Source organism: Pithys albifrons, chromosome 16 (assembly GCF_047495875.1).
Source record: "Pithys albifrons albifrons isolate INPA30051 chromosome 16, PitAlb_v1, whole genome shotgun sequence".
Classification (NCBI taxonomy): domain Eukaryota; kingdom Metazoa; phylum Chordata; class Aves; order Passeriformes; family Thamnophilidae; genus Pithys; species Pithys albifrons.
This window is the reverse complement of record NC_092473.1, coordinates 4705713-4722765: the sequence shown is the minus strand read 5'-3', so window position 1 is coordinate 4722765 and position 17053 is coordinate 4705713. Positions and strand designations below refer to the sequence as shown.

At 36.5% G+C, this 17053-nt stretch overlaps 1 protein-coding gene across 34 annotated transcripts in view; it reads right to left on the bottom strand.

The window, feature by feature from the left end:
• Positions 1 to 17053, bottom strand: part of RBFOX1 (RNA binding fox-1 homolog 1) — a 795203-nt gene that overhangs the window by 84779 nt on the left and 693371 nt on the right. For 33 of the 34 annotated variants that reach the window (XM_071570925.1, XM_071570934.1, XM_071570936.1 and 30 more), the window contains 4 exons: positions 11498 to 11641; positions 8727 to 8780; positions 3575 to 3667; positions 1761 to 1821 (listed from right to left, as the gene is read on the bottom strand). In XM_071570925.1, coding sequence (XP_071427026.1) covers positions 1761 to 1821; positions 3575 to 3667; positions 8727 to 8780; positions 11498 to 11641 — 352 coding nt within the window. The remainder of the gene's footprint in view (positions 1 to 1760; positions 1822 to 3574; positions 3668 to 8726; positions 8781 to 11497; positions 11642 to 17053) is intronic. The other variant, XM_071570923.1, reaches the window with a different exon arrangement.

Here is a 17053-nt window from a genome sequence, read left to right as displayed (position 1 = left end):
CAATAGAACATTCTGCATGCAACACCGTCTCTGCATGGATTCACAAAGATAAATGCTAATTTTTATGCACTGAACAGGGTATTTCATACTTTTGTGGATGGAGATGAGATGGAACAGGATGGAAAATGACGAACAATACACTGCCAGTGGGTAACACTTAACAGCAGATTTTAGTTGTCCTGGTTTGGGGTATTACTACATGACCATGGATGGCCTAGTTAAGCCTGCAGTGCAGGGCACAGACATGAACCTCTTCTAAAACCAGATGCCTAAAAATCCCACCTCTCTCACTGCCAGCATTCCCTTCCTTCAGCCCTGGGTGTGCTGATATGTAACGTGCTATTTGCTAATGAATAGTTTTGTAGCCTCAGGGTGATATGAATACAAAATAAGCATCATCATTTATAGAAAAACTACTTTCATCACTACAATAGAGCAGACAGAGTTCATAGGCTCATATGCATATGTGTAATTCTCTGTATTGCAACAAAGTCTTGTTATGTGATCCAGTCAAGCCTTGTGTCTCTTTTGCTAAATTCACTGAGATGCTTTAAAACCAGTAAAGAACCAAGGAGATTTTTCCATCTGCATCATTTGCCAAGTTTCACATTTACATACAAAATGAGGAAGGAAAGAGTTTCTGAGAAAGCATGAGAAATTCCAGACCTTCCTTCTCCAGATCATTTTAACTAGCTCAATTATCACATGTCAAATAAAACCCATCATTTTATTTTATTTTCATTGTGCTAGGAAAAAATGATGAGCCTTTCATTAAAAAATAAAGCCACTGTTTGCCCTGGGTTTTAGCAAACCCTCACTAATGAGACATCAAATATAAAATATATGATCCATTGCTTTTCAAAACAGAAAAGAATATCATCTACCTCTGGAAACTTTTATGCACAGATTTCATCTGGTTCTACTGGATAGGAAAAACTGCACTGAATTTAAATACAAATAGTGACAACTACACAGTCTAGTAAAACTGAAACATAACTGCAATTAACTCTAGTTCTTGTGATATTGTTTGACATGGCTGAGTTGGGAACTTGTCTGAATTTTCTGAACTAACAAATGCACACTGGAGCATGTGATCAAACACTCCCAAAGAAAACATTCAAAAAAGGTATTGCTTCCAGACCCCTCAGATATGTATGGATTACTTTTCTATCATCCATGTATAACATTACATCAACTTAGGTCAGTATTGGAATGAATTTTACTTTTAGATAGCTTGGAATTTGGATTTTTCCATGGGGAAAAAACCCTCCCAGAAACTGGAAGCAGAACCCATTAAGTTTGCCCTTTTCTTCCAACAAAATGTGGAAGACAAAGAAATTATCTTTGACTGGATCCATGTCTTGGTACTAAAAGTTATCTCATGCCTGACAGAGAAGTTCTTCTTCCTGGTCTCTCTACCTCCATCACCCAAGCCCCACTGAATCCCTCATGGCAACATGAAGACTGCACAAAGTCAGAAGAGAGTACCACTTTGCTGTCAGGTGTGTTTTCCTCTGCACAAGCCACTGAGGTTATAACCCAGGCAGGCAAAGTGATGCATGCTGTGCCCACGTGGATGTGAATCAGCTGAGCTCCACACAGAGGGGATGTATGCCCACCCATGTCGTGGTTTGGGATGTGGGCAATGCCTGAGCCCCAGGAAATGCAGGAGATGCAGATGGTGACACCTCATGAGTTCAGTGGGGTGAGCTTGGACATGCAGGGCATTCAAACAGAGCTCTGAGGTTTCATGCACTTACCATTTGTGTAAGGGTTGACCGTCTTTTTATTTGTCATTACACGTGCTGTTGCATTATTTACCTAAGCACATAGAACACTGGATTAGAAAGGGTTACAGGCAGGGCCTGTGTTGCTATTAAATGCATGCATTATTACTGCTATTAGTCATGTAAAAATAAAATGCAATTTAATTTATAGAAGGCAACAGGTGCATAACAAAATCATACTATTTATAATTACATTTACTTTCATAACCATTTTAACTTACAAATCATTTCAATAAAGCAACATCATATCATTTAAACTTTAATAAAAAGACATTAAAAGCAAATTAAAAGGTATTGCATAATTTAAGACTTAAGAGCATGCTTGTATTCCATGATAACACTGATACAATAAATACTCAAAACAGAAAAAAAATAAAAAAGATTACATGAAGGAACATGCAGTGGAGTAGAAAGGAAAGAGACAAGGTACAAGGAAACAAAGAAAATGTCAAAAAAGGGACAAACGAATTTTAGCAGTGTGCAACATAACCCTTCAGAAGAGAAGTACCATTGGAAAAGCAACATCTAGCATTCAACACTTGGAACAAGAGCCTTTTTCATTGCAAGAATTAACAAAATCATTCAAGCTTTAAAATCACAGCTAACAAAAGGATAAAAAGAGGGTGCATTATTTAACACAATATGGAGTTAACAATCTGAGTAAGATGTGCACGAAGTCATATCCTCAATCCAATCAGTGCCTCCCAGGCTTGCTTAAAACGTACACTCAATTACAGGCGTACCAATATAGAAAAAAATGTAGCATCAAGAAAACTTAATACAACAAGTCAAAAAAATTCACGTGGTATATCAGCGCTAAATACGTGAAACGGCAGATGGACTTCTCCACTTACCATTCAGCACCATCGCCAGCATGGGTATGTATACAGTTACCATGGTTACTGAGAGTTTGGTGAGGGCCCTAAGCGCTACCGTCGAGGGGGGAAAATGAAAAGGCAAAATATGCAACATCTTACTCAAAAGACGACAGCATTTTCAATTGGTATCTTTTTTTTTCTTTTTTTTTTTATTCTAACAAATAACGACTGAGGCAGTATTGAAGGGGATCCAGTGGGACCGAAACACGTTTGCACAGCCAGGGCTCAGGCCAGGCAGCCAAAGGAGCCTCGTGGCTTCGGGTGAATTAAACCTTAAAATTGGGCACTCTCTAGTCTGCCTTTGGTTCTTTTTGTTTTCCTTGTAAATTTTTTTTTTTTGGATGCTTCTTTCCCAATCTGAATTTTGTTTTTTTTTTTTTTTGAGAGCCACTGTGGATCCCGCATCAACCCTGCAGCAAAAAAAAAAAAAAGAAAGAAAAGAAAAAAAAAGAAAAAAAGAAAAAAAGAAAAAAGAAAAGAAAGAAAAAGAAAAAAACAACCTTTTGTTTTTGTTTTGTCTGTCACACTTTTTTTTTGTTGTTGTTCTCAATTTTTTTTTTAATTTTTTTTTGTTGGCTGTTTTTTTTGGAATCTACTGCACCCATCGATTTACAAAACATCCAAAATAATAACTTCAAAATGTTAAAGCTTTCAATTTTTTTTTTAATTCTCTCATTCACCTTTCAGCAATAATGATAATAATAATAATAATAATAATTACAAAAGAAATAATAATAAAAAACCCAAGTAAGGCCAGATTCTCTCTCTTTATATATAAATATATATATAAACAATGGGAAGGGGAAAGGGGAGCACACAGAAGACACCAATGATGCATCTGAAACAACAAATGAGAGTGAAGCAGACATTTATAAAAAAGATGAAAAGGAAAATATTTTGAACATGCACCTCGATTTTACGGCCCTCTACCACGGTGCCGTGTAATTTCTCCCTCGCCCTGTCCGCATCAGCACTATTTTCGAAAGTTACGAAACCAAATCCCTGCATGCAGGAGGGAGAAGGGGGGAAAACAACATGCACATTATTATTTCAGTCAATGACCACTTGTTTGCTTATGTTCTCGCTCTTTAATTTAATATTGTCTTGTCCTCGCTTCAGTTCTGTAACATGCAAATTAGAGAAATTATAATCGTATTGAGATGTGCAATAAATAAGCGACAAATGTGAACAAATTTTTCTTTCTGTCATCAGTTAGATAATACCCTCTGAGAAAGTCAAAGAATGATACCAAAAATACCTTTCTACATGTCACTACAGAGGAAAATAAATCTAACGGTAAGAAAATGAAATTAAAATAAATTACAGTGTCTTCACATAGGAAAAAAAAAATGAACTAATGAGAAAAGAAAACGAACCACATTTTAATGACATGCAGATATCTCAACGAAATAAAAAACATGTGCACAAAATTCAACACTGAATGTCAATATACTCTAAACATTGCCTACTTAATCATGCTGTTGTGATCATAAGAAACATTGTTCCCATGCAACACTAGGGTAACTTAAACTTTTGTCAAACTATACAGCCTTTACTTATTTTTTTATAAAAGAAAAAAAAAAGGAAAAGAAAACCACCAAGAAAACAAAAGTACTTTTAGAACAAAGTATAAACTTTCTTGTATTAACAGATCAAAGAAAATCACATGATGTGAATAGAAAAAGAAACTCTGATAAAGGAAGAAAAATGCAAACGTTTTAAATAAGTTTTACTGCTTCATATACTAGTTCTGCATATTACTTTCCACATATAGAACATGCAACTGGTAAACCCCCAGAGTCCCACGTTAGTGGGACAGCAGAGCACCTGACAAATCTGAAATTCTGCTCATGACAAATCTTTGCTTTATAATATTAGGCCAAAAACAAGCAATCCCAATCCTACTAAAATTCCTTCTATGTGCTAAGTTAAATCAAACACTGTTTAAAATACCAAATATTTTGGAAAGAAAAAAATCAAACATGGAAGAACATTTTAGAAACATACACCAACCCTTTGAAGTAACTCTTGCATTAGCACCAGAATGCCTTTGCATGTCTCCCCCAAAGGGATCCAAACAAATTCACTTCTACATCCTTGAGGTTTCACAACCACAACTCCCCAGCTAAGTTTTATGAGCAGCATTGACCCACTTACTCTGCTGTGCTACCTGTTATACACACTGATTGACTAAATAAAAAGGGACAAAAAAAAGACTTTTATACATTTATTTACACATTTTATACAGAGAGGAGACCAAATATCAAACTAAGGCAAAACTGACACCAAGCAGTGAGACAAACAATGGGTATGAACTACAAAACTAATTAATCAACAATCAACCAAAAAAGTAATTATTAGGATCCTTATCTGGGTTATTTTACCTACTCAAAGAACTAATTTATTTCTGCCCATTTAGAATACCAAAAGTGGCATTTATGTACAGCAGCAGTTTCTATTTTATTCTCTTCCCAGTACCTTAAACCCACTGTTGCTCTCTTTTTCCCCTCCTAAGCCCAGCCTGCAGCCTGAGCTGAAGTGCCCTGTCAGCAGCTCCCCTCCCAGCTGCAGCCCTTCTCAGAACACCTGATTCCACACATTTGCTCCACACTACCCTCCTCAATTTTAGCACAAGGCCATGACCTCGCTTGTCACAAGACACTGAGGATGTAACTCTCCTTTGCCCAAAGCACCAGGAGTGTTGAGAGAAAGTAAATCCCCCTTCCTCAGCACTAATCCTCATGGTTTAGATGCCAGCACAGGCTTTTCTTGTGCCTAAACCCATCCTCAACTTGAAATTTTTATTTCTTCTACAACTCCTTCCTTCTATCTTGGTAAAGCTCTGTTAAAAAAAAAAAAAAGCCCATAATTTAAGATGCCATCAAGAAAATTCCACAGCAGAAAACAGGATCCATGGATCCAAGGAGACCAACTCCATGGAATAGCACAAATGCCCCCAGTTCTGTTTGTTCTCCCCTGCTGTCTTGGCTGAGCCATTTTCTCTTCTCAGAACTGCAAACATTTGGTGGGAGTTTTTTAGTCAAAATTTTCCATCCATCTTCTCAGCTCACAGCAGCACTACCAACTAATTTTTGTTCAAACAACTAAAGGGAAAGATAAAAACCTAATTACACTAAAAAGGTAGAAAAAAAACATACAAAGTGGAGCCAGAAGCCAAGATAAAACAGGAACTTCAAAGATTCTGAAAATAATACTCATTGTAGTTTTTCAGTTCCTCATGTTGTACTTATTCTCATAATCACCACTATTTAAATTAAGCTCTTATTATTTATGCAAATCTTTAACCTTACCTAGCTGACAGAGAAGCTCAAGAACAGAACACAGATCCACTCATCACACATTCAAATACCTACACGAACACTTGAACACCAGTTTTATGTGCAGCTGAGTTAACAGCTGCTCTAGCTTAGAGTGCCACATATTTTATTAACTGGTAATATAAATATATGCATTTTATTTTTCAAATCTCTCGAGTGATTTAATAATAGCCAAATTAGCACAAGAGAAGGTTTTGATTTCATCTGGGAGGTGCTTTGGAGCTCTTATTTGAAGAAATAGATGTCTATATATACTAGATATATACTAATACATACTCATAGAAACAGATTTCTGAAAATATATATGTAGCTGTCTAGAGCATTAATTTATAACTGATAAAAAATGATCAAAAATTCAAAAGTCAACAGTGTTGCCCTAAAAGTTTAACAAAGTTATCTTCATTATTATTATGTACCCAAACAGACAAAAAATTGTAATATGAGACTTGCATTATTTCAGGGTTTTCTTTCATGGAAGGAATCACTTCTGCAAAATCATTTGACACTTTATGGTGGTGTTCTAACATTTTTTTTTAATTGCAATTCCATTTTTCTTAACTATTATGGCATGAGTATGAACCTAATTCTGTTGTTCTCGCAAGAATCTTTTCAAACATTAACTATTAGAATAAAAAGAAAGAAAAACAAACAGAAACAAAAACATATTCTAGCAATTCTTATGCCAAACTGCAGCTAGAAACAATTCTGAATTCTGATCCTGCAAACTTTGTTACCTGTACTCAGTTTGAAACCACTTAGTAGTCCTTTCAGTTTCAGTGGGATTTTATGAAAACATAGATAAGCACTGCCAGGAATGGGAGTTTAATCTGGTGCATCTTAATTCCTACAGAATGGACACGAAATGATCAGATTAAAATAAATAAAGAGTTTAAAGAAAAAAATTAAAAGAAAAAGAAAACAAAGCCAAAATCAAAACAAAGATGTCTCTTGCACACCTAACCTTTTTTTTCCTTTTTTTTTTTTTAAACTTTCTCTTTAATTGAGAGAATCTAAGGGTACTTCTGCAAATGAACACATACCTAAAATAACTAACCAAGATGAGAAGCAGCAGACATGAGCCATGAGATGCAGCACAGAACTGCTTTAGGCACCTGGAGCAGCTCACCTGGAGCCAGCTCGGATGCTCCACTGCAGCACTGAGAGTGCAGCAACATTTCATAAGAGATCTTGGCATTACAAACCCACCAAGGAAAACTCCTCCTTCTGAAATCCCTTCTAGGATCTTGGGTTTAGCACAAGGCACTGGAATGTTTTCAGTGCTACAAAATCAACATTCAAAATCTCAAATATCTTCTCATGTCATCCCCAAAAACCTCAATTCAGAAAAACCTCCTCAATCCATCCTGCGAATGCTTTAGAAAAGCCTTACACTTCTGCAGCCCAGTGCAGATGTGGGGGTTAAAATCCCCACCTGTGTAAGATTTAAGGGCTAAACAAAAGGGAAATGTGTGCTCAGCTCCACTCCATCTTCAGCACAACCCAGCAAAGGTGACCAGTGTGGGATGGCTTTGGAAATTTATGGGACTCTCCAACAGGAGAAGGTTCTGGACAATCTACATCTTTTGGAAAAACTATTGAACAGCCATAATTTAAGAATAATAAATTTTGGCCAGAGAAGAAGATTCTAAGCCACTATCCATTTTAGTTGTTTACTGAATAAAGTGATAAATGTTCCAACTGGGTTTGGGCTACCAAGGGGACTAATTAATGACTGAATAATAAACAATGACATTTCAGCTCCTCTAGTCAGGTTAAAAAAAAAAAAAGGGAAGGCTTTAATTTCAGAGCATAAACAAAATTAAAGTATATCTGATTTAAGAGAGATTTATGATATATACGATTCTTAAAAAATGGCAGATTACAGTATGTCTAGAACAGGAATAGAATTCCATCACTAATAAATGATATATGAGTTACAGGAAGACAAACATTACTGAATTAACTTCCCTGTGTGTCTGACATGGCAAGAAAAGGAAAAAAAATATCTGTGTATGACATACATATCAAGCCCTATAATGAAGCTGGTAGCACATCCTGGGCTGCAGCTTTGCACCAGGTAAGGTGCCAATGCAGGCACTGCCAGTCTATCTTCCTTCATTTCTTAAGTACTGAATAAATTGAAGTATGCATTTAAGGCAAGGTAATTTTCAGGGAAAAAAAATGAATGTTTGCAATACAATAAGAACTCTTGTAATCAAATAAATGGTAAAATAGATTGTTTTCAAAGGGTTGGTGTACTAAGGCTTTAACTAAAGAGGAAAACATCTGCACTTAGATAATCTGGTACAATCACATATTTTCCCAGCTAATTACTAAAGAGGATAGTTATTAAGTATCAGTATCAACTTTCATTTCAATAAAGCAAAAAAAAATACCAGTACTAATACAAACCTGCCTACAAATATCTTTAAGAATGGACTCAAAGTAAACAAGATAATTACTCTTGAAGAATAAGGACAGCAGAAATTAACATTCCCATAAAATAGATGACAGTTTGGAGTAGCTAAAATTACCCCTTTTAAAAGATTTGAGTCCAATGATATTTCTACTGCTTAGAGAATTGACTGACAGCTCAGAGGATGCTTTCACTAACAGAAAATTTCAGACATCATTTTTTCACAGCAGTGCAGTTGTTTCCTTGTACTCATATAAGTATTCTAAACATACAAAAAAATACTCCACAGGTGAATTAAACTGCTTACCTTTGAGCCTCGCTCATTAAAAATAATTTCAACATCTAAGATTTTACCAAATTGCTGCAAAGAAATAGAAAAGTTACATGAAAATGAGAGAACTTCAACACTTCCATCAGACACAGTACAAATGTTTGTTTCAGAAAGGGCAACACACAAAAAAAGTTTAAGAATAGAGAATAAAAGATAGTTAAACACCAGAAAAAGACACACTAAGAAGAGCCAATCAATATTACATCTAAATTGCCCGTATATCATTCCCTATATGAACTTTAAGCTCAGTGAAACTACCCAACAAAGAGGAAACTTTGTTAAACTGTGATCACAGTGAAGTAAAAGTACCAAATTCCTTTTTTTTTATATTTTTTTTTGTTGTTAAATATTGCACACAGTAGTTTAATTCTTTGGGATCCATCCAGTCCAGCTGCCACCACCACCCTTTTTCATGTGGAATATATTCCTGGGTGTCTTTGCTTGGAGAGCAGTAAACAGCACCAGGAGGAAGGGATTAATGACCACCCTCAGGTCATCCTTCCCTCTGAACAACCTTTGCCTCCCAAGATTTTTTGCTGCGTTCCAGAACAGGTAAAGGATTTTGGTTATTTCTGCTTTACAGGAATCAGATTAAACCAGCTGGGAGTTTTGTTGGTGGCTTTGAGGAGTGAAGATTTCTTTCCATGCTTTCACCCTTTCCATCATTATTTACAAGAAGTTCTTGTCTTACTGCAAAATTTGGAGTATAATTTGGAAAACTAAGACAGATACTTTTGGGGGGATTTTTCCTTGCTCAGAACTGCACTTTTATTATAATATTTGTAGCAACTGTTATTCCTATTGACCTTACAACAGCACTTGATTCTCTGGGCATTGTTCACACACACAAAACCTGACCACAGTTACTATCCCAAAGAAAAAAGCCCCACTGGACTTGTCCTAGGAAGAGAATAAATGCTGGACTCAGGCAGGGTCTAGTTAGAACAGTTATGCCACATTTTGTCATGTGATTCCATAACGTATTAGTGGGTCATTGCTGTTATTTCTTATGTCATTAACATGGACTGTGGATCAGTGTTAGCACTAATGACTCAAAATATTAAACAAAAGGGCAGAAATTGGAGGCAGGAAAATGAAGAATAATCCAGCAGGAGTCCCAGGAACTGCAGAAGTGAGTGTGTACTTCAGACTTCTAAGATATAATCAACAATTCCAGGCCAGAAAGGACAGTATTCCTTCTCTAGCATATTGAAGAGTTTCAACTTGATTATGAAAAATCAACCATCACTTGTTATCCCTTGGCTTATTTTATGTTCTTACATTCACCATTTAATTAATGTTTTAACTGCAACTTCAGCCTAGAAGCAGTCATTGACTTAATGTTTAAACAATCCTCCTCTGCTGTATTTTTGTCTATGTGAAAAGATCATTTGCTGGGTGTAGTGTGATCATGATGCTGTGCTACCATAGTCCATATCTCATGTTTCAATTCACACTTGCAAAAAATGTCTTTTTTTCTATCAATTCAGAAGATAAAACTTTACTGTTACCAAGTTATTCAGAAAGTCAGCTGGAAAACTCCAGCCATTCTCCTGTGTTAGTCTTTTGAGACCCAAGACTTAGAAATACTGAAAGGAAATAGAAGTTTTATTCACTTATAAATTACTGCAATACCTAAAAAAATTCCTTTCATTTAATGTACTTTCAAATAAAATCTATTTTAAGTGGTTTGTTTAGTTTAAATAAATTTGCATCTTTCTCTCCAGAGGGTTAATTATTATGCCTTCTGCTATTCTGCTGATGAGCTGTAAAAGCTGCATTCAGGGCAGGCAACTTGCAGCACGTCAGATACAGCAAAAAAGTCACTCATTTCCCAATACTATACCAGGGTTCTTTTTCCAGTGACTGTTTCCTTCAGAGAAATAAACACAGTGTCTTAGCTGACATACAAACACACGAGAAGAACTTAAAAATCTGAAGTGAACATGAAAGATGGAGAGAAATACAGAGCCATGAAGTGCTCGATGCTGCACTGAATAACCAACTGTAATACAGAAGAGAATTCAGTTTTAGGGAGTCAGAAATAAGAAAGCCAGAGGAACATAAATACTTGAGAATAATACCTTGGAAAAGGTGATCAAGTGCTATTTCTAGATTATATTTAGTGACATTTCAAAATCAACCTAAGAGTTCTTGGACCAGGGAAAAGAAACCCAGTCTAACCACTCATGATTATGAGCCTAAAACTGAGGTGTGTGAAACAAAGGGAATGTGCTTGGAGGCAGCAAATGGCCTGGGGGCAAGCACAAATTGGGAGACTTACAGAAAAATACCAGCACAAACTTGAGAAGCCTCCAGACCTTCACAATGTGGGGGGTGGGTGAGGATTCCTACTCCTGAACTCGGCTTGAGTTTCAGCCCATGTGCTCCTTCAGATCTGGGCCCCTTTCCCATAAGGTCAAGCATGGACTGTTTTACATCAAGCCCCCAAAACTAATAAATGCAGGCACATAAATCTAGATGTGTGCAGCAGGAATCTATGTGCATTTAATATTTTAAACCAACAGAGATAGCTTTTTGTGAATGTAATACAGAACACCCAACTGCATCACATAGAGCAGAATTCCTTTTCCCAGTTGTGACTGGATTTTTGGGAATAAACGGATGAAAAGAGAATCTTGACTAAAAGTGGTTAAACAGCCTAAATCAGAGATACAGCTCTGCCTAAAATACCCATTGCAACAGAAATATAAAAAAGCATCAATAACTAAATCATGAGCACTTACACCAAACATTTGCCTAAGATCTGGATCCCGGAATCTGAAGGGTATATTTGAGACGTGGAGCCGTTTGGGCTGTGATTTGTTTTCTGTGTTTTCAGAAGGTTGTGTCTGTTGCTGGCCGTCAGTCTGTGCTGCATCATCTGTCTGCTACAAGGACAAAGCAGAGGAAAGCACACTGTGAGCATTTCTGTCCTTTCTAAAACAAGGGGTGGGCTTAAATTCTCAAAAAGAAATTACTAAAAAGCAGATAAATCTGCTCAAAGGCACTGCAGAATACCAGAAGTTTAAATACATGAAAATCCAATCCATCTCTGTATCTGTCTCAACAGCACACATAATAAAGATGTATTTGGAATAAACTGGAGAATAACAAGTAGATTATTATTTGTAGATTTTCTTATCTGTTTTTAAATAATGAATAAATATTTCCCCCTGTGTTAAGAGGCTGCTGACCCCCTTTAACCCCACACATGTTTGCCAATGGAAGAGGCTGAACCTCCATGGCCAAACACAGCTCACTAGCAGAAAAAAGCCAGGCAGACACTCTGCAATCAGATTAGTACTTTCACTGAGAGGCCACAGGGACTCCACAGAGGAGGCAGGTAACACATCACACCCTGCTTGCCATCTCATAAGCAGTGCTGATGGGCACCAGAGGGTCATTTGGGCTGGATAAATGGGGAGCATTATGGGAAAGGCCTTGAGTTGTGAGAGGGAACAGAAGGTCAAGCAGTGGTGAAGGAAGGTTGCCTGACAGAAAAGTGAGACTCAAAGTTTTGCAGGTTTTTCTTTCTCACCAAAAAAGGAAATTATGTCATGGTGCTCCTTACAGGGACATGTTCCCTGGTTTTATAATTGAAGGACATTGCTGTGTACTACAATTTAAGGAAAATAATATAAGTCTCCAGAGAGATTAGGGGAAAACATAATATCCTTCATCCAAAAAGTAAAACTAACCAATATGTTATAGAAATTTCTCAGCTGTGCTTCAATTATATCCTACAGTGCCTAATTAAATACTGCCTGTACAGAACTGGAAAAAGATTTTGCACAGGTATGTAAAAACAGCACATTCATGTTTGTTTACAGTGGGAGAGGAGATTTGGAAGAAAAGAAGGGGAAAGAAAATAGTTGAATTAAACTATCAAGATGATCTTACAACTGCTACTCTATTTTCTCTGCCCTTCTTCTTCCTTGTGACCCCATCCTTCTTCCAAGTACTCACTTTTGTCATGCTTAATGTAACAGTTCAGTTTGTCTTTTTTTTTTTCATTAAAAAACCAAAGAAATTGCCCATTTCCTGCTAGTATGAATTTTTTTAAGAGACAACAGTTGAAGCAACATAAAAAAGGTTAAATAAAATAAACCTTACCACACAGTTTTAGTACCAACAAGCCTGCTGAAGAGGAAGCAAAAGAACTCAAACAGAATACAACATTTACATCAGCAATAACTACATACAGAATGAATTCTACCAAGTTAAATTCAACAACATCTTACCCAGGAAACAGAAATGTTCTCAAATTAGAAGTACAAACATCTGTATTGCTTATAATTCTGTGCTAAGAACACATCACAAATAAAGGGCTTTATCATTTCTGCAGCAGCATCAGTCCATCAGCAGCATCTACATTTCACAGGTCTGGTGAGACTCACACACAAGTACCCACTTTTTTGTGCACTTAAGGAGGATTTTCAAGTGACCCAAACAAAAAGTGGGATCAGCAAAAGTGTAAACCAAAATCTGAGTCAGTGCCACCACATCTCTTCATCTGCTACTCCCTGAAATCACAGGGAGGGTCCCACAAACTAAATCATTCATTTTTACAGGTTTTTAGTGGTTTAAATACTAAACATGGTGCATAGCTGTTAAGAGATTAAAAAGTTCCATGCTGGTCTGCTGCTATCTACAATCAAGTCAAAAATTCAAAATTCATATTTTGAGGCAACTCTTCCATCCTTAGACACCACAGAGATTACTTTCAACCTTCAGGCCTTAAAAAGGAGAGAAATACAGAGAAAATCTGGTATTTGATGAGAACAAGGGGGGGATGAGAGACTGGAAAGTCTTGAAATAGTCCACTTCAGAAGAATTTAAGGTCAATCAGATTAATCTGAAGAGAATTGAAGAATTCTGAAGGTGCTGTTTAGTTGCAGGAACAAAGGGTGCCCCAGGAAGAAATTACATAATCAGCGTCCTGGATAAATGCAAATTGGGAGAAGTAATTTCTGTTCATTGTATTAATATAAATACTGAGCAATGAGTGGGAGGGCTGAACTGTGCTCTATTAGCATCCCAAAACACCGGGAGCAACTTCCCTACCGTGCACTGAACAGATACACTGCCAACAAAATCCAGGGAGCTTTCCCAAGAGAAGGATAAAATAAAGGAGCTACAAATTAGAGGCGAAGTGAGGAAATCCAGGGACTGTTATTTTCTGGGACTTTGTTTTTAATCGTTTCTATTTCACCATTTTTATTCTAAGCATCCTCAAATTTACACTTTCAGCAAAGAATATCAAAGAGTTTGAGCAGTGAGAACTGAGAGACTTCAGAAAGTTCACATTTCATACCTGTACATGACCTTCAAGATCCCTGGGGTGGAATTAACAGAACTAAACCATTTAAAACATATTAAAAGGACTGCAAGTGTAACAGTCTCTTTACAAAGCATAAGATCACCCAGAAATCTCTGGCTGTGCCTGGGAGATATGGAGAAGGATGGATGCAAATTGAAATTGGAATGTGAAGATTATACAAAAAATTTCCAAGTAAGACTAAAGAGGTAAAACACACACAGGGCAGAGGACAGGCTGGATTTGGAAAAACCCCAGACAGGCAAGTTCCTGAGCTCTGTGGCCTCAAAGAACTTGAATGCAATTTACTTTCCACATACATAATACATTGCAAGAGAATATTTTCACTGCTAGAGGACCTGAAGTCTGGTATTTGATATTTCTGGAGAAATTAATTGAAGTTAGTATATGGCATTACCCTTGCTACATCCCTGCAGTGGTGCTGGCAATCAGGCTCCTTTCTGGGGCCTATTCCACCACGTATTTGCAATTATAAAATATTAAAGAATCTTAATATATGATAGTCTTAAAGCTTATAATGAAAGTTATAAATACAGAATGCAGAAAGAGAAAATCAAATTCTCAGAGAGAAATAAATTTAGATGATCTCCCTTTACTTCAGTGAGCTACTGAAGGTTTATGTGCAAGAATAAACTAAAATTGAAATCATTCTTACAGGTAAGCAAACCCATGTCAAAGAGGGTATTTCACAGAAAATTATTTCTTTTTCCATAAAGATACTTTTAGTATAAACATATGGTGAACTTTTGAACCAAATCTATCATCAGGAGAGTTAATACCTATTGTTTTCTAAATAAATTATTTATCTTTACCAAAATACTTTGTTTAGTTTTGTTTCCTTAGCAGAGCTCTAGAAACAGAAAAATTCTATTATTTAAAATATTTCACTCCAGTTCTTGAAGACCTTGCAATGAAGCAATTTTTCTAGTTTCACTTTCCAGCTTTTACCTGAGAATTTAAAAGCACTCTACTAGTGATGAAAACTACTAAACAAGATGTTTGTCCAGATAAAATAAATTTGAAAATTTTCTTTTTGAAAAAAATATTGTTTCACACACACACACCCTTTTTTAAGGCCTTACCAATCCTTTTTCCATAAAGATACTTTCACTAAAAATATATGGTAAACTTGTGAACCAAATCCATCATCAGGAGAGTTAATACCTATTGTTTTCTAAATAAATTATTTACCAAAATACCTTCTGTAGTTTGCCTTCCTTTAACTGAGTTCTAGAAACAGAAAACTTTTATTATTTAAAAAATTTCACTCCAGTTCTTGAAGACCTTGCAATGAAGTAAAATTCTGTAAGTAATTTTTTTAGCTTCACTTTCCAGCTTTTACCTGAGTTTAAAAATTCTCTACAAGTGAAGGAAACTACTAAACAAGATGTTTCTCCAGATAAAATAAATTTGAAAATTTTCTGTTTGGAAAAAATATTGTTTCACACACCCCCCCCCCCCCCCTTTTTTAAGGCCTTACCAATCCAAATTCCCAGCATATTTTCCTCAAAAGTCTATTCTCAGCCCTCCAGCCAGCCCAGTGCAAGCCCAGGTTCCTCCTGGCTGGACACGGGAGTCTCCCCTCCCATCTGCAGCACTTGTGGCAAAGGCACCACCTGTAATAAAACACTGAGCAGTGAACCTGAAACCAGAGAGGGCCTCGTGTACAACGTTTGGGCAGAAAAACCCATTCCATTCTCCTTGCAGGCTAATACAAATTTTCTGTCTCCCTCTCCATCCATCACTGCAGACACTCAGCCCGGCAATGTTTCTTACCCTGCAATTGTAAGCGTTACACTCTCCCTCCATTCTGTTTCACTGACTAATCTCTTTCATTTTCCACGAAACAATGGTGGTGTAGACAAAATCTTTCACCCTCAAACCCTGTTTTCAAGGTAATGAAATGCTGTCACAGAAGAGCTGTTTGCACATCACTACAAAAAAAAAAAAAAAAAGAGGTGTCCTCAATCTCAGCTTTGAAAGAGTGAATGGAACATAAACAGCAGGAATGACTAAAATGGAACTAAACCTTTTATCTCTCCCTGGACAAACTGAAAATATGTTGTATTAGAAGAACATGAAAAGGCTTTACCAAGTCCTGATCGTTCTTCTATAATCTGTAAACAAATTGGTTGCATTTCTTTTAAACCCACACCAGGACTAGAGGAAGAACAGCCTAATTCTAGCAGGAATAACCTGGAATACATTTATAGGGAGAAAAGAAAGGGGTGGGGAGGAAAACAATAGGTTATGTTTATAAATGTAAATGGTAAACTTGGGTGCTGTGTGTTTTATACCCTATATAGCATAGGGTAAAGCTCTTTAGAATTTTAAATATAGAAAAAAAACCCAAGAAAACACTCATTAAATTTTTAAAAAGCTCAAAACAGCACCTGTTTTTTCCTCCTGCACCAATCAAGTTATTTCTCAGAGAGAAAGAGCTTGTGAATGTCTTCTAGGCATTATTTGATTAAGTTGACAGTATTATGTGAGCAATGGCTGAGTACCCACTGTGCTGTACTTTTGACCAAATTGATTTGTGTAATGAACACTTGCTCTGTCTCTTCTCTAGCCTGAATAGGGCTCTTGATTTAACCAGTGGTGCTGGAAGCCAAGTGAATTTACAGCCCCCACAGTCATTCTCTCTCAATCTGGAGAGAATAGCAGCAGCAGTACATGAGCAAGCATAATTCAATACATTGTGTTATAAGTGCAGAAAATAATATCAGAGCTCTGCAATATACCTGTTTGATTTGATTTGTAAACCCGATAAAAAAAGCAATCGAGAAAAGTTCAGCAGAAAAAAAAATATATATATATATACATCCTGAGCAAAAATATAACCATACTGAATGTGTACAAACTGAAAAAATCATGCATAGTAAATCAACTTCATACTTTCCTTCGATAATGTTGCATATTTTCCATTTTAAAAGGATCCAGATTCTGGAAAGTTACCTTT